Source organism: Harpia harpyja, chromosome 11 (assembly GCF_026419915.1).
Source record: "Harpia harpyja isolate bHarHar1 chromosome 11, bHarHar1 primary haplotype, whole genome shotgun sequence".
In the NCBI taxonomy this organism is placed as follows: Eukaryota; Metazoa; Chordata; class Aves; order Accipitriformes; family Accipitridae; genus Harpia; species Harpia harpyja.
In genome coordinates this window covers 45,216,859-45,244,456 of record NC_068950.1, presented here as the reverse complement: position 1 = coordinate 45,244,456, position 27,598 = coordinate 45,216,859, and the positions used below count along the sequence as shown (strand labels likewise).

Genomic DNA, 27,598 nt, shown 5'->3' with positions numbered 1-27,598 from the left:
CAGCATTCTTTTAAGTGGGAGCAAACATAAGCTGCATTACCTGGCTTTGCTGACTACACTGGTGTTATTAAATAATTTTTCTGCTGGTAGGTAATAGGATCCTCTATATTGTGCTGTCCAGTTTACACAACTCTGTACTGAGGTGTTGCCTTTCTTTTATAAAGCATTGGTAATTCTGAAATCCAATGGCAAAAATAATCAGTTGTGTCCAGTTCTCAGTTCAAGGAATTAATGCTTCAGCCAGTAAATTCAGCAGGCTTCAGATGCCTATAGAAATGTCTTGCTGGTGAAACTCAGGATATTTTCTCTAGGCTGCTGCTTCCTTTTTTTTCTGGCAATGACCAGGAGGTCAGGCCCCCCAGCACACATCACTAGATGGAACAGGCTGGTTACACAAAATGGCCCATCTATTTTAGCAGAAAGATCCAACACCATGTTATTTATTGCATCACCATGTTATCTATCAGCCAGGTTACACAGATGTTGTAATTTTTCTTTCAGTACTATGCAGTTGTGTTCCAGCCTACTAAGCACAGTATTAATGGAAACATCTGCAATTAGGCTAGAGTTTTGGGTTTTCAGCGGGGGGGGGGGGGGGGGGGGGGGGGGATTTGGTTTTAATTTGGGGGTTTTTGCCTAGAGGTGCTTACAGACAGATTGCATTTCTGAAGCCAGCCCTGTAACTTTGCCTGTGTAACCAAGCGGGGGAGACAGCAATATGATAATCTCCCTTGACTTTTGTTAGAATTTTGAGTAGGAATTTTCACCATTTCATGGACTATTTTTATTAAAGAGGCCTTATTTTGCTTATGAAAACCTAGACAGTGTTTCTAGCTCATTAATACATAGTAGTAGATCATATAACTCTGACTATCAAGCTATGCTAGGTTTGCATTTATTCAACTTTTCTCATATATGCTCCAAAGAGGCAGAGTGGTTCTGATTCCAGAAAGCACTCTCTGCTTGGCCTTTGGGCTAAGTAATAACTTTTATTTGAAGGCAAAGTTATTTGACTCACTGAAGATAACCTTACCAAAGAAATTACTGCTGCAATAAAACACAAAATAATATTCAAAAAAATCTTTACTTTTTTTTAGTAATCCTTGGGTAAATTATTTTTAGCACAGCTAAAGAAGGAGAGGAAGGCTTGGCAAACTCAAAGAAAATGGAACTCGGGTTTTATTTCAAGCCTTAGAAACAAGAGTGCCCTTTAACTTATTAATAGCTCTAATGTGGGAACATTAGTGATAATTACAGCCCTTCAGATCTGATCCCACAAAGAAATGGGTTAAAACTGCAAGTTTATGTAAAGTATTTGAATCTGTTGTTGTTCCTATTACACAAAGAGAAAGAAGAGAAAGAGGAAGGAGACTAGAACACGGTGCTTAGTCTAACGAAGGGAAACCACACACAAGCAGCGCCAGTAGAAACCAGGCGGTGAGATCCAGGAGGAGACAGAGCTCATCCAAAGATAAATATGTCCTGGGAATAAGAAAATTCCTACCCATTCAGAAGTGTAGAGAAACCTTCCACTGATTGCTCCCAGTGGAAGACAAGTAACTGCTTTTAAGATAGATCTTAAGATATTTATGAGGGAAATCACAAGGCATGATGCAACAGCAGAACTGGGTTTGATAAGCCAAGAGGCATATGCTAATTATAGGTTCCACAGCTGCGTTCGTTTTTCTGCGAGAATTAAAGATCTGTTTAAAGTTTTCTGTGCAGTCTGCATAAAACAAGCATGTCCTTAAGCCATCAGAAAGAACTGAGAGCCAGTTTCTAGGAGAGGGAGAGGGAGCTGCAGCCCGTGCTATGGATGGGGCAGTTGCTCCAGGAGCTGCAGGCTGAGGTGACTGATGTTTGTCTCTGCCACGAGCTACCCTCCCTTTCCTCCTCTGGAACCTCTTGTACCTCCGGTTCCAGAAAGAAATTCAATGTTTCAGTCACTGCTAATTACGATGCATGCCTGGATTATTATTTTTTAAAGGCCCAAAGAGAACATCTAGAAAGGCCTCTTCCCACAGGCAAGAGAGGTGGTGTCTACTGCTATTTTTGACAGATATTTGTACACACTGCTCTTAAAACTCTGCAGTGACGCAGGTTCCTCGTCCTTTCTGTGCAACCCAGGGCCAAGTTTGCCTTCATAGCTGTTCTGGGTCCTGCCTGCTGCAGACACAAGCAGACCATTCCCTTACCTTCTCCAGGGGCAATCTTTATGGGTATCCCTCAGCCGTTATCGGGACTCCCTCTCCCCCTCGGGTTTTGAACTGTCCTGCTGTTCCAAGCTTTCCTCCCAGGTGAGATGTTCTCGTCGTTCTTCCCTGGGCTGCGTCCAGCCAGTCTGCGCATCTCCTGCCGTGACCCCCCCACGCCAGACACAGCCCTCCCGCGCCGGGGAGAGCAGCAGCACTCCTTCATAGGCTGCACTTCTGTTTACACACCCCAGAAACGTGTTTCTCCTTTCATAGCAGGATAGGATGGGCGATCCACTGTAATCACAGATGCTTCCCTGAGGAATTGTCACAGGGTCAATTCTTGTTCTTCCAGTACATGTGCAGTTGGCTATTTTTGTTAAAGAGCAGGACTTTTGGCCTTATTGAATTGAATTTTTTTTTTTCCTGATCAGAAGATTTCTCTTAGTCACTAAGTTTATTTTGACTTGTAATCTGCCCTCTGAAATGCATGCAGCTCCTTCTCATTACAGCACATCCAGCTTTGAGGTTCTTGCATTAAAATCCCAGCTCGGGTCACCTTGGTACGGTCCCTGTATTGCTTGTCAGTGCTAGAGGACTTGCGGGAGATGGTTTGGGATTGTCGGTGACTCGGTGCACGCTGCTCTTTGTTCTGAGCAGCTATGTTCGGGCTCAGTCTGCTTTGACGGACAGTGCGATGTCTGTCCAGTGCCATCGATGACCTGCTCTGCTTTACTCTCCAGACACAGCGCGTGGCTGCTTTCTCCTGCCTCCTTCACCGGTTACAGGTGGGGATCAGGTGGTGATCAGGTTAAGCATGGGTTCATCCCAGGACTGGGGCTGGTATCTCCTCCGTCTGTTAAAAGTCATCTCAGATGTTCGAGGCTGGTACACATCCGCAGCTCTGAAGTTCCTAAAATATACTTTATTTGTTCCAATATGACCGCTCTTCCCAGCTGTACAAAGAAATTTGAGATAACTTGAGTATAAATGATGATATATAAAGCCAAATTTTATTCTATTCCTTCACAGTAATTTTCCTCATAAATACTTCTTGGGATTATGAAATATTCCTTGCTGTTGAAACCGGGTATGTCAGGGCTGTACTATTTTATCCTGTTAAAACACTAAGGCACTCTGTGTTCAGTGCCTGCTTCATTTATCCTATTAATGTATTAGAAGGATTCTTTTCCTTTGCATTATTTAATGGAAGGGGGTTTTATTTGATATGATCAAGTTTATCTGTGTCTAAATGAAATTCCATTAAAGATATACTGTACAACAATGCATAAGGGTTTAAAATTGTTTTTGTTTTTGCAGCTGCAACAAAAGCAGGTCTGCACTATCTGAAAGATTAGCGTGAGCCTGCTTTGTCTGAGCACCACTATTTTTCTGATTTTATGATACCCAGAGACATTTGCTTGAAGAAATAACTTGACAGACAGCAGCATGTGGGGAATCTATTATTTACACTGATTATCTACAAAACAGGCTTTTGTGTTAGGGCTGCTATTGTTAAGAGTTTCTCCAAATCACCATTGCCCATTTTTCATGTTACTTGAATCCATTGTAAATACAGAAATATGGAGTAACTAAAACAGTGCGTGCCTGGCCCCCACTGAAAAGCCCACACTTACAAACACTACTGAGTAAGAACAACAGCAAGACCATATAATTAGAGTGAGCAATAACTACAGGGATTTTTAGGTACCACCGTGTGATAACTGCCTGCAAATGGGGACTTTTCTACTGGCAACCATATGCTAAAATTTAAAATGCAAGTTTGGAAACAAATCACACCTAGGTAATAAAGTTTTAACAATACCTTTTCGTTGTGAAAACAGTAGCAATATAAAGCACTTACATTCAGATGTATTCAAATGCAGTAATTTGGGTTATACACGTTTTTTAACAACTCAAGGGTGTACGTATACTGAATAGAAAATGTTAATAGCTTTGTAGGTCTCTAACTATCATATCACTAATAATTAGATGCTGAACTCCTTCAAAAAGCACACATTGACACTGAGAACCACAGCAATTCCTTTAGCACGTGAAGTGAAAATGTCCAAAATCAAGATTTTTGAGTTACCAGGATCTTGTGCCTAAGTATAAGATAGCCCATGTGCCTCCCTTCTTGGAGAGGACTTTTTTTTCTGGTATCTTAAACACTGTAACTTTATATATGATCAAATTACCATGATTTTTTTGGAAGTATAAATTAGCTGGAAAAGTTATTCACCATTTATAAGCTTGAAAAATTAGAGAAGTTTGTTTCTTTAAAATAACACCCTTTTTTTTTTTTTTAACATTAAATGTTTTGCTGTGAACAATAACAGTCAGATTTAAAGGTGGCTTTCTACGAGAGGAGTCAGTGACAATTTGGAAAGTAAAACAGTAGATGTTGGAGCTGACAGGAAGGAGGAATGAGTTTTAGGAAAAAAACCCTACAATTGTAGGGTTCCATTTGTTAGCACAGCTTTTGAAAGTGGGAGAGAGGCTGCCGAGAGGTGGTTGACTCAGGCGGGTCTCAAGGCAGCGAAACCGGGGAAAAGCAAACAGGACACAGCAAAAATCTTAAAGGTGACCTGATCCAACAACGCCTTGGCACCGCCACCGCCCCGGAGCACGGCTGCTCCTCGCTGCTGCTCGCCAAAGCTCTTCCCAGCCCCAGGACCGCATTCCCAAATGCAACTCTGCCGAATTGATGGCTAGATCCGTAACTGCATCCTCTTCAGCCTGAGCGTGGGATGCTCTCCTTAGAACAGGGAACGATTCTGTTTGCAAGATAACAGGTTGCCAGGTGAGCCAGCCTAAGGGGGTTGGGGGTGCTTCCATATCCATACCAGATATCTTGAGACGCCTGCACTAAGTACTTTTGAGAAGTTGCTGACTTTGGAAATGCTTTGTTCCAGAGAGTTATTTGAGAACAGAAATTAAGACACTTAAAAACCTTTTGCATATAGTTAACAACCTCCATCAGTTATGGTTTTGCTTTCTCTATAAGCTTAATGAAATGCAGCTGTTAAGCGTTCACTAAGTAGGTCTAGTTTGAACAACTGCAAAATGTGTCTGGCATGCCCCATCACATTAATAAGCAGGCAAAAATCATCTTACTTAAAATTTACATTACTGTGTGTATTTTTAGCTGGTTTTAAATTAGTACTTAGCTGTTTACAATATTCAGCATGAGTTATTTGTCGGTGTGTGAGTGGGTGGAACGGGAAGGGTGACTCTGTTGCGGAGGGCAGAGAGAGAAACATGTCTCTTCTGCTGTCTCCTTGGACGTGTGTTTCCACAGCCAGGGAACCCAAATTCCCAGGCAAAGATCCCCTCAATTATGAAATTACAATGCTGGGTGGCTGAGCTAGTTATCATATTTTGATTGCTTGACTTTCTTTTTAGTCCTGTAAAGATCATATTTTATATTTGAACTCAGTCAGAATCAGAATCAAGAACCAGTTTGGAATTAGACACAGAGAATATCACAACCGGGGTCTTTATGACTGAAACAAGAAATGCTTCTTTCTTATTTTCTGTGCATACACAGAGATACACACAAACACGCACTGGGATAATATTTCATTTTAAAACATTGCTGATGGCATACATATCTCAAGAATTTAAAATACTAAGCTTTAATATTTTAGTGCAACAAATAGTTGGTTTTTGCTTCTGCAGTTATAGCAATAATCTTTTGTTCTCTGTATTCCTATTTTAAGACTCAAAAAATGCTACTTTACTCATTTGAATTAGAAATAAGAAACAAATCAGCATAAGCCACTCATTTTACAGTTTGTGCATCTCACAGCAGCCTTGTGTGAATGCCGGTGAATAGGACCTGACAATACGCCTCTCTTATCAATTCCATTGGTCTATGGGGGGGCTCATCTTCCAAATCTTTCTGCCAGCACTCACATTTCAGAGAACGCTAAAGCCACTCTTTGTCCCTATGGTTTTGTGAGCAAGGACTGGGGAGACAAATGAACACTGCGCGCAGGTGAGGACACGTCCAGTGGCATTGAGCTACCTCGTCTAACAGTTTGTTATACTCAGTGAAAATGTTTTTCAGTGCCCTGTGAGCCATCACATAAAATGTGTTTCACTTTTCCAAAAGCCAGGGCTACATAGCTCTGCACTGGTTTCTTCACTTGGCTGTCTTCGCTGGGATGAGCAAAACATTTTGACCATACATCACTTACAATAATCTCTTGCAAATGTAATCCTTTATTTAAAACATAAGCATTTTGCATTTCAGATGCGCTCTGGGGATGTTGGCCTGGCCAGTGCCTCACGTTTCTCTGTCATTAAAAGGAATTTCAGTGATTCATACCAATAACAGAGGAACATCAGACTGGAGAGAACCTTCTGAGTCACCACATCCAGCTCTCGGCTACCACAGACACAGACCAAACGCCTTTCAACATTACTTAAATTATTAGCATTTTCCAAGTGTTACTATCATGGTCAAAGCTCTGTTTAATTAAAGTCTCCATCTAGCACACACTTCAAAAGGACCTTCTCGTTCAGATTTATCTATTTAACTTCACTAGTGAATTTTCCATCACTGTATATTTCCTGTCTCAGGCACTTAGCCTTGAGGATGATTGCATTTGCATAAGACTAAACAAATCGGTGTCTTTGCTGATTCATTTTTACACAAGATTTTAGGGTTTTGTTCTCCCAAGGTCAAGCTCTCTACAATCCTGCCTGGCCTCCGAGGCACAGAGTGAGGTTTCTTTTCTTGACAAACTTTCCTTTGGTCAAAACACTTGTAAGCCTGTTCTAGCACTCTCCAAGCAGATTAGCTCTCCTATCACAAGCCATTGCTTTCTAATTCAGTCTTTTATAGACTGTCGACCTGCTCCTCCAAAGCCATAAATCCTCAACTAACTTCAAGTGTAACAATATTTAGAGATGTTATCTGTAGGACTCCACTGAGCCTTCAGAGTCCCATTATCTTACAATCTTTTCTTCTAAAAAAACATTTTTGACAGCCCAGTCTTTTTAATCTTTTTTTTTCTTACTGCTTTGACCTTGAGTTAGTTTATTCCTTCCACCTCTGTATATTTTAAATGTTGCACAAAAAACTATTTATTAAGGCTTTCCTATAATAAATCATTAATCTGAATATAGTTAAATGAAATGCTTATTAACATCTCCCTGCATAATCCATTTAACAGAATTAGTCTTGCTTATTCAGACAACCTAAAGAGGTCCGTGCTTTTGTCTACAAGGCATCAGCATTAAAGCTTGTAATTATTTCTGGTTAATGCAGTGCTTGGTGTTAGGAAATGTTGGTTTGCACGTTTCAGCATAGTACTTTTCCTAATCTCTTGTATTAATTAGAGATAGTGATATAATATTACTTTGTTCCTTTCTATTCACCACCAGGAGAGATCTCTGAATATAATCCTATCTGTGCTAAGAGTGTGCTTAAATATTTTCACAACTGCTAACTGTTATAAAACATTAGGATTATGTAGAATAATCATTAAATTAGAAGAAAGGAGAGCTTGATAAGAGCACGTGGACTTCAGAGGCATGCACGCAGGGACCTTGGCTGGCGGTCGTGCTGTGACGGCGGTGGAGGACGCGGCAAGTGCTGACCTTAGCAGGGGTTTCTCCTTCCTCAGGACTGTGACACCGTATAAAGGGCTCCCAGGAAAGATGCTAGATACGGTCTTGTCGAAAGTGAGAAACAGACCTGCTTTTTTCAATAAATAATAACACAGGGAGTTACAAAGCAAAGGGGGGAATGGGAGCAGAAACTTTGCGTGTCTCCGTCCCTGCTGCAACAAGAGCACCCGCTCGCACAGATCTAGAGATAGTTTTGATGTATTAAGGGAGATTAGACAAGCCTGATAACGCTTATGAGGACACGGTGCAATACATGCACACAAACCCCACTTCGGTGACCTACTGCTGTGTGTCAATATTGAGGGTTACTCTCAGCGGGCAGGTGTTGATTGCAAATCCCAAGGAGCACGGGGCTCCCCGCAGAGCTCCCGGGGGAAGGACCATCTGCATGGAGAGGGCATGCCCAGGGACCTGCCAAACCCCGCCGGGTCCCTTCGCCGCTCTTCTGCGACGCCGCCGTGAGCGCGGCTCAGCCGGACGCCCTGCCTCTGCCCTGCCAGACGGGACGCTGCTTGTCGGGCTCTGAGGAAAATTTAACAACTTATCCACTAGCAAGAAAGTAAATTATTATCACACAGTGACTGAAGCTGATATATTTTAAACCTATTGCATCTTCTAAATCCTAGGTCATTTTATATTTCAAACGTCAGTCTTTTCATCAAGCTCATTTTAATCTTCTTCTATATGGAAATTCACTTTCTTTTAAGGTATCCCTACCATGGCTCTGAACTGAATTTGCACTGCCAGATCAGCACAAGGGGAGTCAAATGATTTGACCTTGGTTTCCATTTCAGATAGTTACCAAGACATTGTTCTGGAGGAGAATCTTTAGCCAGATAAATATCTCTCTGCGGCCCAACCACTGTTCTCCTTCCCCTCTCCGTGTACCAAAAGCTTCACATGCTGTAAAATCAGTTATAAACAGCGTGCCTCATTATAATGGTGGTGATAGGTATTATGGAAATGCCCAGGATAGCTGCAGATGTAATCACAGAGTCAAATAATTCATGCTTTTATTTAATGCCTAATCATACATACCTCCACCATTATCTTGCTGTACCAATATTAAGACTGCAAGTGCAAGTGTGTGTGTCTGTATAAAACAATGACATTCAATGCTAAGATCTTACTAGGGAAGAAAAAAGAAGCTGTGAGTTTTATGCTATTTTCAAACATTTAAACCTTTTCATTCATTCCTAAGCTAAGGTTTTTAGTCTGACATAGAGAACCATCAAAAAAAACCCTATGAAAGCTTATTAATTTTTAAGAACTTTTAAGAGCCAAGCACAACATTTTAAACTGTATGCCATCCAGTAGACTTACTGTGACATTGTAATTGATGCAACCCATTTGCCACTAACAGTGAAGGAGGGACATCTGCTTATAAATTCACTTTGGAGACTAGAAACACTTGGAGATTTCCAGAAGTCAAATTGGAGTTAGGAGGCATAATGATCTGGCAAGACTTTCCCAATCATTAAGTCACCATCCATCGTACCTGAGACAACCGGGTGTTCCCCAGCTAAAAGCACAGGCAGCGTCCTGCCCATCTCTGCCAGCCGAGCTTCCCAAAGGGTGCTCTAATTCAGGCTGCTAATTGTAAAAGGAGACTATTAAAACAACCCCCAAAACAGTCAGGCTTTTTCCACCGCCGGATGAATTTGAGGGTTGAAGAAGCGCACTATGATGCACATGCTGAATTGCTGGTCCTGTCAGGCATATGGCAAATGTTTTCCAGCTACCAGTTCCTGTTTGAATTAAATCAGCATGTCTTTTTAAACCTGCAGCATACAGTTCCAAAAAAGCCCTTTAAAGCCAACTTCTGATCAGTTTGCCTGTTGGCATGCCATAGATTTTGGGGACATTTCCACAATGACAGCAATTTCCTTGTTCGGGGGGACTCTTGGGGGCATGTGGACGCAAATGTGAATAGCTTCGGGTTTATTTTGGTTTTCTATAACAAATGCCACTGCAGGTCTCACTAAGTGAAACTATACCCAGCGGACATTAATCAGCAGACCCCAATGGCAGCAGGCTCGCACCGGTTTGCCCTCTTTAAAGGAATCTGAGGAAATGGAACAGGTAGTAGAGGGGCTGGAGAATAATTTTAAATTTCGGCTCAAGATCTTTCAGAGCATCAGTCCCAGTGAACCTGGGAGCCATGCAGCACAGCTGGATTTCATTCATTATTGTAATGCCAAAGACCAGTTTAAAGAAACTCAGGAGCTTATTAAATGAAAATCTTGTTTATCAGACCCGGACATAGCTCCAAAACCCTTGCTCCACAGTGGGGGAGGCGTGGGACAGGGTGGGATCAGGGATATGGCCCATGGACCAGCAAAACCAGCCCCTGCACTTGCTTGGCATCCTGCACCTCCCTATACCACATGAACTCAGCCCTCAGGGCAGTTTATTCAAACCCAGCAGAGTCCAGTGGCTTAAACTTCTCCGGATTTGCTTCTCCTTCAGGTTTCTTTCACATCAAATTCTTCTGGTTAGCCAGCTTTGGGAACCATAACTCTTTTCTATTATCTACCCAAGTCTATGTATTTTCCCCCATTAATTCACCTAGTACCTTTGTGCTGAAACAATCCAGATATGATTTAATAAGCTTTAGAAAGATAGTACTGGTTCATATGCAGGAAATCAGATTTACATAATTTTCCACTCGCTTTTATAGCCACCATAGTTCAAATTATCTTTACGTTGGGGAAATTCTTTTAATATGATAAAATGGAATACCACCTACGCTATGCTTCAGCTTGCTAGCCTGTTTTTTGTAATAAATTAAATGTTGATTTGTCATACCAACTTACCACAGAAAGTTCCTTTTTAATGAGAAGAGAGTGCCCTGTCCTGCAGTTAGTCATGGTTATAAGTAAGTCACTAAACTAAGCTTCAAAATCAAGCTTCATCTTGTAATTTTTTTTTCATTACCTGAGCCTTTCTGCAGGGGGGGGAAATGAATGATTTTTGGTTTTATCACACACTCTGCGCCAAATAAAATGTCATACATTGAAAATGGACCCGGTAGCACATAGCACAGATTTCTGTATAGAAAGAAAAGGGATGTTTATGTTTCAGTATTTGGACTGAACAAAACTTGAAATTCAGGAGACTGCGTCTTACAAAAGCAAACAGGATTTGGTGAAACCCTGAGGTTTACTTTATTTTCTTGGGTGATTGCTGCAGTCTCTCCTACTCGTCCAGACAGGCTGTGATTGTAGTGAAATCCCCCCTGTTGCTTTATTGGCATCGTTCATCTCGGCGTGGGGGGGCTTCCCGTGCAAGCCAAGTGCTGGGTACCAACCCCACGGAGCGAGATCCTGCTCTCCTCCCTGGGCTCCATCCTGCCCGCACCAGGCAACCCTCCTGGACACCCCGGCAGCACGGCTCACGCCTGCCATCAGGGATGCTTTACTTCTCTGCCCAAAAGGGAAGCACGTGGGGATTTGGAGAAGTTTGCTTACTCCGAAGCACGGCATGCGCCGTAGCCTGGTGTCTCCCCTGCCAGAGGTGGACTTGGCACCGGTGAGGGGCAGCGGTGCTGTTGGAGGCGGCTCATTCCTGGGCAAGGCGGTGGGACAAGCTTTGGCTTGGTCCCAGGAAAACTGTCTTCTGCACCGTTGGTACCTGTTCTGTGTAGCCATCTCCCGTGTATCTGCGGAGTAGAGCTGTTGGCTGAAGTCTCGTCTTCAGACAGTCTCTTGGTGTTCTTGGTCCAGATAGCCCCATGCCTTGAGGACACCTCAAGACAGCAGTGTAATGGGGTGGAAGGAGAGACCCTGCAGAAGAGGGAGGATCCTCCACATGGTATCCACCCCCACACCAACCCAAGGCTCCCAGGCAACCTCTCCTCTTCGTTCACACATGGCTCCCCTGTTTTTCGCAGTAGCCACATTAGTGGCTTCTCCCTTTTGCAGTGCAGACTTTGGGTTGAGCATCCCCAGCTCAAGAAGGGTCATCAGGAATGAGCTTCCCCTCCTGCCTTTCCAACACCTCTGTCCTCTGCGAGGAGAGAGCCTTGAGCACGAGGATGCGGGCACCAAGCTGGCTCAGTCTTGCTCAGCATCCACCAGCTAATCTCCATCCATGTTTCTGGCAGACATTGTCCAGTCAAAAAAGCAAATTCTGCAACTTGTATCTAAATAAAGCGCCATTAACATAAGCGATGCCTGCTTGTAGAAACAGCACTCGATACAAGACTTGCATAGATTTTATGTTTTAGAATGATCAATAGTATATTCATATAGTCTGGAAAGCAAAACCTTTGATACCAGTGTTCAACCAAAGAGCACAGGATGCTGCGTACGACTATAAGAGGTCGGGGTTTCATGCACTTTCTAAAAGAAAAACATTTGATTTGAGAGAAATTTTTTACACAAATCTGCCAGCCAAAGTGAGCCTGCAGTGCTTAATTAGCAGCTGAACATTCCAATAGCATCATCCTGCTAGCTTCAGCTCAGCGCAGGGTGAGGTAACAGGTCCTTTTCATTCCTCCTGCCTGTGGCTCTACAAGACCCGAATCGTCGGTTTGTGCCCGGGGTGCGTTCCCGTGCCGCAGGCAGGATAGCCTGCAGACAGCCTGCTCGCCACTGCTGCACACGATTGTCTCCTCACTTGTTTCTCAGCACTGTTTTCTTGTATTTTAACTCTCTTCGCATGCACTTACTGTAATATTTACTTACGAATTTGAGAAAGACTTTGTATTAAAGCAAGTAAATACAATTTCTTCAAAGAGAGTGAAAATAAATATGAATGTCTTTGGCTAAGCAAAATTGTCAAACTTGGACTTCTAAAGTTAGGCAGAAAGTTGTTTTCCAACGGAGGCAAATATATTCACCTCTCATTGATTTCAGTGAAGATCTTAACCCTCAGTAACTTAAAAACAGATAAATTATTCAGATGTTTAACCATGAAGCGCTCATCTGATGTTAAGTACTCACATTTTTAAATGCTTGCCTTAATGACGATTTATCCTCTCTAAAACAAAAAGTAATATTCACTGAGCGGTGTAGCAGGAGGGCTTGGTTACTTTTGCAGCATTTTCTCCAGTTTTCAGAAGAATGCTTTTGCTGCTCTAAGAGTTATCTTAGAAGAATTAATGAAAACTAAGAATTTGGGGGTCTAAGAGTGGAAATTTTCACTTAAGCCCTTTTTCTTCTCTTTGCAGCTCCCAGTACAGCCCAGTATGGGATCACCGGTGATGCTGAAGTCCTCTTCTCCTGCTGGTACCTTGTGTTGACACTGTCCTCCCTCACCAGCATATTCTACCTGAAGAACATCATTCTGCACTAAATGTAAAGACCCATAAAAGGCTTTTAAGGATTCTCTGAAAGTGCTGATGACTGGATCCAATCTGGTAGAGTTTGTTAAAAGCAGCGTGGGATATAATCAGCAGTGCTTACATGGGGATGATCGCCTTCTGTAGAATTGCTCATTATGTAAATACTTTAATTCTACTCCTTTTTTTGATTAGCTGCATTACCTTGTGAAGCAGTACACATTGTCCTTTTTTTAAGACGTGAAAGCTCTGAAATTACTTTTAGAGGATATTAATTGTGATTTCATGTTTGTAATCTACAAGTTTTCAAAAGCATTCAGTCATGGTCTGCTGAGTTGCAGACCGTAGTTTACAAAAAAAAAAAATATTGCAGTAAAAATGTGCTTCTTTAAGGCTGCAATACAAATATTCAGTTCCCTTCATAAATAGCATTCTATCCACATTTACACAGAAACATTTTTCTTTTTTGATAAAAAAAATCAAATAATATTGCCTTCAAAATATTTCTTCAAAATATTACACATATCTAGATTTTCTTCTAGCATGATATTCAGGTTTCAAGAATGAGCCTTGTATTATAACTGCATTGTGCAGTACTGCTTTCTGTTTTCTTTCCTTTTTCCTGCAAATTCAGCATGGGTGTGCCTTCATAAAACACTACTTTCCTCTTCCTCTCCAACAAATCTGGAATGTGTTTTGGGAAATGCTAAGGCATCCTTTTGAGCATAAGGAGTCTCTAGTCGAGGGCAAAGGTGCTATTGGCTAAAAGGAAAACCTCCTCTCCCATCTCCAGGGGGTCATCGACCTGCTTCAGACTTAGGTTTTCAGGCAATTAGTCAAGGATAGCACCAACTCCTTTTTATGTTTTCCATCTACCACCACTAACCAGTAGGTGATCTCTGTAAAAACTAGTTTTCCCATTACAAAAGAGAACGCAAATTATTTTGAGACATCTTCTGAATGTAGGAATGTTTCCCTTAGTCATTCTAAATCAAAATTCCTAAATGGCTGTAAATGTGAGAAGCTGAATAGTCCCTTTTGTATTACTGGCAAAAACTATGTGAATTGGTATTTTTCTTGCACTTAATTTTGTACTGGTTTGGCTAATTTAGCAATGATAAAGGATGCTTTTAAATACTAGATATCTGAAAATACATGAAGTATCAAGCAGAATTTTATATATATACATATATATATAAAATACATATATATATTAAAACGAGGTTGCTCCAATAACTGTACTGAAGTGCATGTTGCCGTCCATGATAGAATCATCTTTACAGACAGGACTTCATTACCAATATACTAACACTGTACAAATATCTTACCACAGCAGTTAAGTCCTCACACACAATTTCCTAGTACTGCAGTCTATCAAGATAATACTCTCATTTCACCCAGTGAAGGATCAAGTTTCAAAATAGCATATAATGCTACTAACTTTTTTTTTTTTTTTTTTTTAAACAGCCCCGGACAGCATTAACACAAAACATTGCTCACAGTTTACAGCTGAATTTAAAAATGCCATCTGTGAAAACTGCTGCGGCATGAGTCTGGCCAACAGCCCTTGAATGCAAGATCTCCTGGTGACCCCAATAGATCTTGACTTGCTTACAAAACAGCGATTGATGACAAGAATAATAAAACCATTATCGACATTATTATTCCCCTGTTTTGTATATGACCTCCAGTAGGCGACACAATTATTATACTATAACATTTTTTCCTCCTAACAATAGGTTTTCTTAGCGAGCAATACCAGCTGAGCGCTCTGCATACTCAGCAGTTCCAAATTCAGTTCAGATACCCCAGGTTTTGAAAAGGCAGGCTCCGAGTTTCGCTAGTCCCAAGATACACTATCCCATGCTAATGTGTAGACAGAGTATGCAGTGAATCTGTTGTAGTTACTGATAAGCTCAGACGCAGGGTATAAACAGAAATATGTTGAATCCGAAGTATGGCAATAAAACCTCCTAGGTCACTCTGCGCATGTTCAGTGACAGATTGTACTATTCCTATCATATTATTTACAGCCATGTGCTAAGCAGTTACTCTTTTCAGAAATGTGGCATTTTTTAAAACCTTGAATAACATGACAAAATTCATTCTTTAAGGAAATAGTATAAACCCAATTCAAATTATACTATACACAGTCCTGATGTTCTGATCTCTCTTGTATTGCAGCTTTAAAGTGCTATATTTTAGAATCCATTCGCTAGAAACAGTGGTGCTGCAGAAAGTATCATGTCAGTACAGTTTTTTGAAGAAAGGAAAAAAGGATACGCATAGCCCAACTCATATGCCTTGTCTCATGTAAAATTGAGAGATGTTTCTATCCTGTGGCTGGATCAAATTGTATGTTTCAATGATATGTTTCATTTCAGTGATTCCTGATATCTGGATCCTGATATTTCCAGCAACAGAATAGAATGAACAGCAGCTTTATTAAATACAAAACCATAAATGAAGTATGGCCTGTTTGCATTTGTACCAGACAGAGCCACCGGATAACATGGACAAGATGCTCAGTCCCATCTCTGAATTTTCACTTAAATTTGGGGGGACGTAATTATTGTCAAGTCAAAAAATTAAACAAACAAACAAAATCCCCAAACATTTCTAGGTGCCAGTGGCGTTTCCTTAGATGAAATAGGTATTTAATATCAGTCAGACCTGCGTGTTCAGCAGTGGACATGTGTGTATGTGTGCGTGTGTGCGAAGCGCAGGGCGAGGCGCGCTGGGGCTGCGCACATGCTGCTGTGTGCTCTCGGTGTCTGTAGGGTTAGTCTCCCGAAGGCTGCGTATGAGACTCTGCCCTCTCAGCCCTCCAGTCCTACAAAGAGGTACAGCCGTGCTTAACTTTATGCACCGATTAATTCAACAGACATAGTACATACAGCCAAATGACCTTAATTTTTGCAGGATTGGAGCTGTAGGCGGTGTTGATCAAATAAAGAAACTTGGTTCTTGGTGAATCTGTTCCATGCGGTAAACTGGTAATTGTACAGATTGGGACTTATTGGGGCGTTCTTCCAAAACGGACGGTGCAGACTGCTGCAAATTGAACACAACCACATTTTACGAAATCCACCCACCCTGTAATTTGTGGGGTGTATTTGCTTTAGGCAACTGTTTGAAGGTATGTTCTATGCTTCTTCAAAGGATTAACCCATACTGTTCATATCTGTCGGGCAAATATTATTATATTTATTCCTACCTTTCAAACGTGAAAAATAAATGGCTTAGCTCCAAGCAGTATAACTGAATATTTATATCAAGATTGTTGTCCACATTGGAAACCCCAAAGTCTGTAACACCGTAAGTTCCTACTTGTGCAATAACTCAGGTCTGCAATTACCATTGCATCGGTGACGTACATAGAAGCAATGATGCTCCAATTATACAGTTGCTGATCGTGATATTATACTAATACTGAATTAAAGGATGTCTCACAACTTCTTGAACAAATGCAGTTTCTCAAGGGTTTATAACTTGGCAGGAAATGTGTCCTTCATAGCTAGACAGCTTTTTTTAAACTTTTCAATATATATATTTTTTTTTTAGAAACTATGCTGTTTTTAAGACACAGGAGTGTTAAAAACCATCACCAGTAAAAGCTGCTTTTTTGCACGTTTTCAGAGCTAGCGTTCTAGACAAACAATGATAAATGTTATGGCTACCAAAATCTCCGCTTAGTCCACATGACTGTGTTATAAAGAATGTGTATACCAAAATATGTATTTACATGGACAAACAATATGCCTTAAAGACTAAATACACATTTACTTCTAAGACTGGATCAGACTTGTGCCCAGTCTGGAGGTAAATAATACATATTTCATAGCCTGCCATGGAAGGTTTTGTTTCTTTGGAGAAAAAAGAAAAAAAAAAAAAAAGCGTTTCTTTTAAAAGAATCTTAAATAATTTTGAAATTCTTGCATAAACTGACATATGTGAGGAAGTTTAGGAAAAGGATAAATTTTAGCCCGACACTTCAGCACTGGCAGTGCATCACCTCGCTCACGGGGTTTGCTGGGGGGGGGGCTGGCAGTGCTGCGGTTCTGCCAAAGGCTCATCACCTCCCCTTCCACGTCCCCTTGTACGCTTCACGGCCTCGGGTGGCCCTGAGCCCGGGCAGAGCAGGGTGTCTGGGTGCCCCCTCCTCCCGCAGCACTGCGGGAAGGGGGGGCCACACACCCGCACCCCTCCAGCCACGCTACAGCTCATGCCGCGAAATTCTTTAAAAATTCTTAAAAAAAAAAAAAAAATCTTAAAAAACAGGAATTAAAAATTCTCCATTCAGCCTTAATATTGAGAGTAGGTAAAGAAGCATTGACATCAAAGGGAGGAATTTACTTTCAATTTGGCCGACCTTAAGGACCGCCGTTGCACATGCAGGGATGCTGCAAACACGCTTAGTTTGGGTTGGCTCTGGTTTTTGGTCCTGGTTTATGTTTCTCTGCTGAGCATTGAGGGCAAGGGAGGGAATTTATTCTGTGATCAGAAAAGTCCCTAACATAACTGAAAACAGCCAGATCAAGGTAACGGCACAAGGGTCTCAGGATGATTTGGAAAGGATTCTCAATAAATCCTGCTCCAAAAATTTTGTAGCAGCAAGGGCAGGGGAGATTTTTACCAGGGCACTTTCAGTGCTGAGCACATACCTATTTGTTCCTATTGCTTTCTGCCCACTTTATGCCTAATTCATTAAGTGCTCGAAGGTTCCTTTATATTAAAAGATTCCCATGTTTAAAAATGTAGAGATCAGCATATTTGCCACCTCCCACAAACTTAGGATTCAGTCATTCATATTTTAGGGCATATTAGGCTTTCCCATCACTTGGTAGGATATAAATCTGCGTTATAGGACAAGCTGAGGGCCCAATTCCCACCTGCTCTGGCTGCTTCATTCTTGTCTCAGACGGAGGTGCGGTGAGGCCATCAGGTCTCTGCACAGGAAGGCTGCTCCATGATGCATAATGGTCATCACCCGCTCCGCATCACCTACATCCTGATGTCTCCGTAACTGCTGGCTGGAATTATCCCTGAAGGCTTGCTTTAATTTATGCCGACAGCCATCCCGGTGACTGGAGAAATGCAGGAGGGACCTTCTCCTTTGTTCTCACTCCACACATACCCGGGGAAGAGCAGAGGACTCGGTTGTCCCACTCAATGAACTTTGAACCCACCTGCAAACAGCAATGAAAAATAGCACAGCTGAAAGTCATTTTACTTGCAGTCCCTTTCCTTGCCTCAGCCCCCGGGGCAGCTGGACAGCAGGTAAACCTTAGCCCCCATTAGCAGAATAAATTACATCTGTGCAGCAAGCCAGAATGTAAAGGTGGGGGAGGAGGAGGAGATGGTACAGTGCTACTCTGGCCACTGCGGCCACAGGAATTTCCCCTCTTATCTGCCAAATGTGAAAGTACTCATTATTCCTCCAGTACCCTTTTTTTTTTTTTTTTATGCTGCCAGATAAAAAAATGTCTGTAATGATGATCTATATTATATTTGGTATCTAGAGGGCAAAATCTGTTCTTTCCTAATGCACATCCATCCTTCTCTTTATTATTTTTCAGCCAAAACCAAAACACAATTCGCACATTACATGATGCGATTTATGTGCAATAACATCAGCTTTTCCACTTATCAAAACCATTATAGTCATAAGCACATAACTCCCATTAACCTCAACGACAGCAACTTAAATGTGAACCACAAGTGAGAATAAACCTTAAAGATGTGATTGAGCAGTAGCAGCCTTGTTTTCTGGTAGGTGTCTAATGGTGAGATGGCAGGACCATTTCTTCCCTCCCCCCACCTTATTTTTTTTTCTTTTTCGTATAGGAAAATAGACTTTCCTCTTCTACATGGCAGTTAATTTAGGCTGGGAGGTGCAGCCATTTAGATGTGCTTAACATTTTTGACGTGTCACTTCAGGTGGAGATACTTCATCAGGGGCGGCAGAGGCAAAGCATCCCGGGGAGCCGCAGCGAGCTGGGCAGGCTGCTCCCACTTCATGCTAATGAGACAGTTTCTTGCAGGAATTTCGGCTCTGTAGAAGCTGCAGGAGGTAGCATGGTTCATTAGGCTACAAAAGCTTTAAAATGTTAAAGGAACTGGTTTTCCTCTCTAATTTAAGTGAATTGCTAAAAGCACTGGGTTGTTCTTCCACGGAACTTCAAATTCACTATTTTCTTCATTAACCTTGACCTTTTTACATTTATTACGATAAGGGAAAAAAAAGTTAACTTTGGAGTAAGCTGCTGCAAATTCACTCCCCCCCAGGCTTTTAAAAACAGAGAGCCTGGGAGTTGGAGCCAGGGGAGCAACAAATCTCGTTTGCCACTATTTTCTGTATAAAGAGGATTTAATGTTTGCCAAAAATTAAGGATCAGAAGTCCCTGTGAATAATTTCTAAATTATTTTTAGCAAGCTAGGTGCACGTATCCTTCCTAGCTATGTGTTTATTAGTAGCAGAAAGACAGAGTGAGGGGACGGGACACCTTCCTGTGAGCTGCTCCCCGGAGCCTCGGCTGTCGGGCTGCTTTGCTGGGGCCAGGCGAGGGTTCCTGTATTGCTCTCAGTGAGCTGGAAAATAAGCTAGTGAGGCATCCAGGTGGAGTTAGAGGTGGTGCAGAGCTAAATTAGACAACATGCTTGATGCAGGCTTTGGAAGTTTAGTTCTGGGATATTTGCATCAATCTTTTGAAACCGCCACAGATGCAGCCTCGTGCTTTAGCCATTGGTGAGCAACAAGCCTGAGTCGGGAAAGTGGTAATTCCATCCACCCTCCTCCAGGTATCCCTGGAAAAGCGATCAAGTAGCATCCTCCTCTGCTTGTGCGTTTTCTAGTCTCGTAAGGGTTTTTTTCTCCTATTCATTTAATTGCAAGGCTGCCAAACTATGCTCTTAGAGCCCACAGCAGCTATGCTGTCTAAGAGGAGACGCTGGGCATTCTGTTTCAGGCTCAGCTGTCAGCGGAGGGCTGCTCTCCCCACGCACCAGCCACGCTCGGCATCATCTCCCCTCCCTGGGGAAGGGGCTGCAGCACGGCGGGGGCTGGCACACTGCTGGCCCCAGCTCTTGGTCCCCTTCTCTTGGTCCCCTTGTCTTGGTCCGCTTCTATCCCCAGTCCCAGGCAAGGGTGAGGCAGGGGAGTGGGAGGAGGAGGCTGCAGCTTTCAGACTGAGCTCCTAACCCATAAGACGGACCTTAAAAACAAAGTGTCAGACGCATGGTCAGCTAAAAATACAAAGATAGAGCGTTATGCCTTGCACGCTGGGGTCTGAGCTCCCATCTTCTTCTCTAGCAGGGCTCTGATTTCAACTTAAAACAAACCTGAAAGCTCCGTGATGTTTTTCCAATTCAGCAAAACCTCCTCCTCAACTTGGACATGCACGTGCTGCTGTCCTTGAGCGTGGGGTTCAGTGGTAGAGTCTTTCCGTGCAGGCATAGCTTTATATAGACACAGCAGAGCGGAAATGTCTCAATGCCGGTTTGCCTCCCCTGCTGATGAGACACGTAGTGGAAAAGATACCTGAGTTTTTACAGTATATTCATTTTTGTCATGGGAGTTTCGATAAGTGTCTCGGTCTTTGTTTCAGTGCCTTAAGCACCTTTTTGCAAAAGGCCGCGATGTAAGAGAGTACATTTAAAAAATTAATTTCCCAAAGTTAATCACCGTTAGTAACTTGGCTCCCCAGCACAGTCGTTCCCATGTCAGATGTACCACCGGCTCCTCAGGAAGCGAGACGGCAGCAGCGCCAGTCAAGAGGCACTGATGAGTGCTTCTGGCGTGGTATTTCTCTCCAGAAGATTTTAGATAAGACACTTAGTTCTTCTGAAAAAAAATTCAGCTAAGGGCTTTGACCTTATATTTGAATACAGAATTAGCACTCCGGTAAAGGTTAATGAACAGAAGAAGGGAGTAGAGAATTTTTGACCAAAATACTTCTGAAATGGGTTTAAACACATGCAGGTCTCCGGGCAGGTCTGCTACTGCAGAAGGACCTGCTCCCCTCGCCCCAGTGCTGCGGCCACCGGGAAGACCTGCTCTGAAAGGGGGACGAGGAGGAGGAGGAGGAGCAGGTCTGCTGGTGCTTGGTGTGCAAAGGCACACCAGTGATGAGGCATTGGGCTCAACTGGCTCCAAGGCCAAGAGACAAAGCAGCTCCCCCCATGGCAGGGCTTGTTCTGGCTTTCCTGGCGTAGGATGGAAAGGCTCGGGGTTTGACTGCAGGTCTTGCATGCAGCTGGCGTGGCTTGGGCCTTGGCTGAGACCCCTAAGGAGACCACAGGATCTTCCTCTGAGTGTTTAAAATGTGTTCGTTTTTCTGACAAACTGTGATCTTGAAATACAATTTTTTCCTTTGCTTCCTCATCAAGTTGATGCTTGTGAAAAGTAATTATTTTACCATATGGTGAAATGTGCAATGATTACTGTTAGGCTCTTCGTCTAAGACTAGCTCCTTTAGCATGGATCTCCTTCATGAGCACTGACAACCAGGGATTTGGCCAATTCAGGCAAAAACCAAACCAACCTTCCCCCCCGCCCCAACACTGTCTCAATTTCTAATTCCTCTCCCACCCAAAAATCATGGCAGCATTGCTGTAAATGGCAAATAATAATGGTAAATACTGGGATGGGGTCTTAAAATGAATTGCAAGAATTAGGGCTATTATGATTTAATAATCACTTTAAATTATTGAGTTAATGACTTCTGTCATCAAAGCATTTTACCTATAGTTAATGCTGACACTATTAGCAAAACCTGGGAGTTGTGGAAGTGCTTTAATATTCCAATAAATTAAAAATATTTTGGAAAGAAATCCCTTCCCACCTTCCACAGGCTGAGCCAGAAAGGCAAAAACTGAAACACACCCCACCAGTTTGTGGTGGAGGTACTATTCAGTACCAGGCCAGCTACTTAACACAGCGCCAGCACTTTTGGAAGGGTTAATAGGAGTAAAACAAGTATAGGAAAAAAAAAAAATAACAAGGAGTCATTTGTGTTTGTTAAATGTAGAGAGACACCATCTGAAAACAAAAGCCAAGCCTCTTGGAGGTAGTGAGCCAAATCTGTGTGTAATTATCCTTCTACTATTCAAAATATTGTTATTAAAATAACTCTCAGCTCAAATTCCAGCGCAGCTATCACACCCAATGTGGAAGACTTCTAAAGAATATGTATTCGGTCTATAGCGGAACGTGTTTGCACTGCTCTGTGGAATGACGACAGCTCCTCTGTCAGCAGCCGTAGCTGCGGTGAGGTCCCTTTTCGGAGGCTGGTGGGGCAGCTCCTGCCCCCGTGCCGGGGGGTTTGCTCTGTCCCTGCACCTGCTCTTTGCCACCACGCACAGGGGAGACACACCGTTTTTTCTGCAGAACCACATCCCTTGGCAGAGCTTAGGTTTGAGCATTGGTGACCAAGGGGCAAAGAGCCACACTGCACCTCAAGGATGGCTCAGCCTGGACCATAGCGAGCCTCAAGAATGAGCCTAAGGAAAAATGCTGTCTGCACTGGGAAGGGCTGGGATTGCCCATGCAGCTCAGCTCCTGCCCTCCACCTATGTCACCGGGGCTTCTTCCCCTTTTTTCCCCCCTCCAGGATAAGTACCTGGGAATAACAGGAATAAGATCCTGTTACAGGGAACATCCTGTATAGGAATAACATCCTGAATAAGGAATAACATCCAAGTGTCAAATCCATGTTTAAGGATAGGTATCCCATGCCACTGGAGGCTGGAAATATATCTGATGAATTTGCATGTCCCTCAAACTGATGGGCTGAAGCCCACTGGTTGCCCCTTCTGCCAGCACAGGGCTCTGCAGCAGCAGAGTGTCCCTGCAAACACAGCTTGTCTTGTCCCCTACCTTCTCAGAGAGGAGGGGGTGACTGCTCTCCAAGACGCAGCACCCAGCTCTAAGTCAATAATATATGCAAATGCACTTAGCAAAGCACTCCTGCAGATGTTCTTAATTAAACCAACCTAACCCAAGCCCAGATAAAGTAATAACCCCCAAAAATGCCTTCCCGCTCTCATATGTTCTGAATCACTGCTGCAGAATACAACAGGAATATTATTTTTATAAGAGTAAACCATTTGCTAAATAAGCCACCTGTTAAATAAACACTCCCACTCTCCAAATATTGTTATTTTGTTTTCCAGACTATGCACAATCTGGATTTATTTTAGATGAAAAAAGATAATCACTAAAGTAAAAAAAACAACAAAAACCAGTATTTTGACTCTTTGAAACTATCCATCTTGTGTGCACATCTGCTCCTTTGCAAGCTGGCAGAGCTCTTACATTCAAAGAGAATCATGGTTACTTATTTAGCCAGGAGCTAATGAATTTCCATCATCAGACCTCGGCAGTCTTCACTTTTTTAACTTTTTCAAGCCTTGAATTATTCCTTATTCACCCGGCTTCACTTTCTATGAGGTATATCTTCTCACAGGGACAAATCCCAATCCAAGATTGTGTTAGCAAAGTTGACACAGGAGCAAAAACAGAGTTCGCCTCAGGTTTCGTTATACAATCACTTTTTCTGTGCTTTAAAAGCCAGGTTCCCCATTGTCCCACGTCAGGCCTGTCTGTACAGGAACATGCTGCTGCACACACCTAACGCAGTCAGTTTAGTCTTTAGGACCCCTCTTTCCCCACCCACTTCAGCCCCTGGAAAACATCGGATTAGTTCTACAGGATGGACATCCTCTCAAAAACAAGCCACACAAAAAATAGAATAGAATAGAACAGAACGGAACAGAACAGAATAATAGATTTCAGTTGGAAGGGACCTACAACAATCAACTCATCCAGCTGCAAGATGTTAAATAGCTAACACTGCCATTTAAGATCATGTCTGGCCTCTTTTCTCCATTGTAATGAATAAGCTAGATCATATCCCTGAGCCCTCTCGCCCCCCTGCAATCCCCAGGTACAGCTCTTGAGCTCAGCAAGAGCCAGCAAGAAGCCGAGGTCACGGCGTGGCAGCCCCCAGCCCTGCATTTCTGCCCCCTCTGGCGGGTCTCTTGCTGCACCTTCACGGGCCCTGTGAGAAACCAGAGCACTGGAACTATTCAGATTAATCATAGAATCGTTCAGGCTGGAAAAGACCTTTAAGATCATCAAGTCCAACCGCTAACCTAGCACTGCCAAGCCCACCACTAACCCATGTCCCTAAGCACCACATCTACACGTCTTTTAAATACCTCCAGGGATGATGACTGAGCCCCTTCCCTGGACAGCCTGTTCCAATGCTTGACAGCCCTTTCGGTGAAGAAATTTTTCCTAATATCCAATCTAAACCTCCCCTGGTGCAACTTGAGGCCATTGCCTCTTGTCCTATCACTTGTTACTTGGGAGAAGAGACCGACCCCCGACCTCGCTACAACCTCCTTCCAGGTAGTTGTAGAGAGCGACAAGGGGCCCAACACTGAACACAGTATTAAAGAGAGAGAGAATAATTTGATGTCAGACCCCAGGGTTCTGTGTAGAGCATGACCACAAAAGTTTAAGGTGATTAAGTGAAGGGAGCAAAACCAAGTATAAACGAGGAGGCTCTGAGATGGGGAGAGTGGTGAAGCACTCGAGCTGGCTTTGCTGCTTGTGCCAGATTATCCTGGGCAGCAGCTCATGCAGTCTCTGAATCAGTGAGCTAATGTTTAGAGGGTTTGGCGTTTACTTTTGAAGGGCTTCTCAGAAACTGTAAGACTCAGAATATGCAAAGCTGCAGCTGAAGAACAATGTTCTCCAGGCGCTTTGCTGCGTCCTTCTGCCATCCCAGATGAGCACTTCTACACTGGAAAGTAACGCTTTAGAGATGCTCATGCCCTGTTATCCAGCCTGACATGAACACTAGTGCTATCGACCAGACCCGACAGAGTGCAAATTTCTATGGTGTGTCATTTTTTTAGAGTTGGGGCTCAAATAGAGACCCCAACGACACACAAAACACTCCCACCAAACATTTCTCCAGGGTTCATCAATAAATGTGGGGGCCACAAAGAACACTTAAAATCTATTGCTAATGCCAAGGACCAGTTACAAGCAGCCACAAACATCATCTGAGCGTGAGTGTGCAGACTTTTAACAGGGATTTTAAATGGCTTTACTGATTTTATGCCCTCATATCTGAAAATAATATCTTGTTGTCACAAATAAGAACGCAGCACAGACAGAGGCTTGGAGATCAGTGGCGGCATCCTCATCCTTGCCATGTTATACTCGCACATGAAGTCCGGTTAACATGGGGAGACTACTTGTGCATGCTATTATACTTTGTGAATAACGGTACATGATACCAGGCCCATGGAAATCAAACTGATTGGCAGTAAAATCTGGGTAGGTGAGCATCTAAGTGCATAAAATGTGGCCATAAAGATGCACCGGTATTACAAGTTCATATAAAATTGCAAGCACAATACTGGACAAAACTGCTTTTCAAAATCAGCCCCATTATATCCTGTTCTCTTTCACAGAAAGCCTTTGTGATAATAATTTTGCATGCTGCTATTTTACATGTTCACACATATTGTCTTGCTCTTTGACACTCAGCACCTAGCAACTTGGCTCCATCGCCTTTAGATGATATTTTTCCTGTGCCTTCTGAATAGGGCAGCCGCAAAATCCTCCATGCAAGTCTCATACCCTGTTCTTAAAAAGAACCCTTTTTTTTTATCCAAGACAAATTCAGTTTTCATCCAGCTACAGGCTTGCCTATATCTTTTAAACACTAAACCACATCAGCTTGTGATTTTTTTTCCAAGTGCTTTTATGCATCTTGACTCTAATGTAGATTCTTAGGAAATTTCACAAAGCCTGTATTACTCATTTCACTTTAAATGCAGTTCACAAATTAATGGTGTCTGTTAATTAGGCAGCTAACCACCACCCCCACCCCACCCCCCCAAAAAAAACCCTAAAAAAATTGTAAGGCTTCTAATTTGAAGGTACTGTGCTGTAAAACATATTAAAGATATTTTAATAATTGAGACACTTTAGAGCTGATATATGAACTGAGTAAGCCCTACAGTGCCCAATATATTCACATACATATAATACGTGTTTTGAAAACAACAATAATCTGGAATTCATACATGAATTAGCCTCGTGGATGAACCAAAACAAATGGCACCTTATGTCCTTGTGCAGGGAGGACGCAGACACAGCCCTTGCTCCAGGCAGCTCCCCTGGACCCACCACCACTCGCTAACTAGCTGGTGTTGCACAGGAGTGACCTGTTTTGCATCAGATCGGTAAACAAACTGTGCAAAGATAACGTGTTCATTCTTCACCCGCAAAGCACCCAAGTAACACAGACTTCTGTCCAATTTACTGCCCAGATCTATGTGTCTTTTGTATTCTGTGGAGCGCCAAAGAAAACAGTCAGCACTTCCTCAGCATCACATCTAATTGAAAAATGGTACAGAGCCTGGGACACAGCGCAGTCCTGGTACTGCTTGATGGATGAGCATGATGCAGAAGACCCAAAACAGTCTGCTGCTTTGGAGAGACTGTGGTCTTTGATAATTAGCAGAAGGGAAAGAAAAGTATTTTGCATGCCTGAGCCTATGTTACTTTAACAACACCAGTGCAAAAAGAACATTTTGATTTGGAAATATTGCAGTGCCCAAACATCAATAGGAAAAAAAGAGAGTTGCATCCTTTTAAGATAGACCCTTTCCTCACCTCTCCATCTCAGCCTCTTCCATAAAGAAATCCAGGACTCATTTTATTCAAAGAATAGACTTTAAATTCCTATACTCATGTCAGGGTAGCATTAAATATTAAAGCAAGATATTAAAATTTCAAAGAACCTAAATTAAACCTGAGGTATTCAAAAATAAGTGTTCCTGAATATTTAATACTAAAGATTTCATAATTAACTTTAGAAATCTCTCACATTAAGAAAATGAGGGGCTACTTAAAAAAAGGTGACCATCCCAGCGACCTTCCAGAGGGCTGCAGCAGATGCTGTCAGTCCACAGAAAGACATAGGTTTTCTTGGGCCCCGTTCTCCACTTTCGCCCAGCAGACAGGGCTGGCGGGGGATGCTCCGTCCCCAGGACAGCGCCCGCGGTGCCATCCTCCTTCCATCGCCCTCCACCACCACCTCGGGCTGGGGATGAGCTTCAGTGTGAGCCGGGCGGCTGCCTTGCTGGGGCCGGAGGACCACTCTGTGTCTCCTCTGACACGTGCCACTGGCAACCGTGGCCCTTTTGTGTAAAATTTTTTCAGTTTCTTTCCTCCTCAACTGGTTAAAGGAGTTTCTTGGGCTCCATGACATCTTTGTGGCTTCCTGTAGAAGCCTTGCCAGCCCTTCATCTTCTCTAAGCGGGGACACCATCGCAGCATCACAACTGTCCTGTCCCTCATGCAATAAATAGACTTGCATGCAGGACCGAAAGGGCCATGACTAACTAGAGCAGTTCACCAACCTGAGATTTAAGAAGTGCGATGAGATGTTATTAC

The 27,598-nt window shown here is 42.8% G+C and overlaps 1 protein-coding gene across 1 annotated transcript in view; it reads left to right on the top strand.

The window, feature by feature from the left end:
* NEGR1 (neuronal growth regulator 1) overlaps nt 1–16,584 on the top strand; it is a 296,169-nt gene extending 279,585 nt beyond the window's left edge. Inside the window, exon 7 of the mRNA XM_052801771.1 lies at nt 13,006–16,584. Within this exon, the coding sequence (XP_052657731.1) occupies nt 13,006–13,130 (125 nt within the window). The 3' untranslated portion in view covers nt 13,131–16,584. The remainder of the gene's footprint in view (nt 1–13,005) is intronic.
* The last annotated feature ends 11,014 nt before the right edge of the window (nt 16,585–27,598 follow it).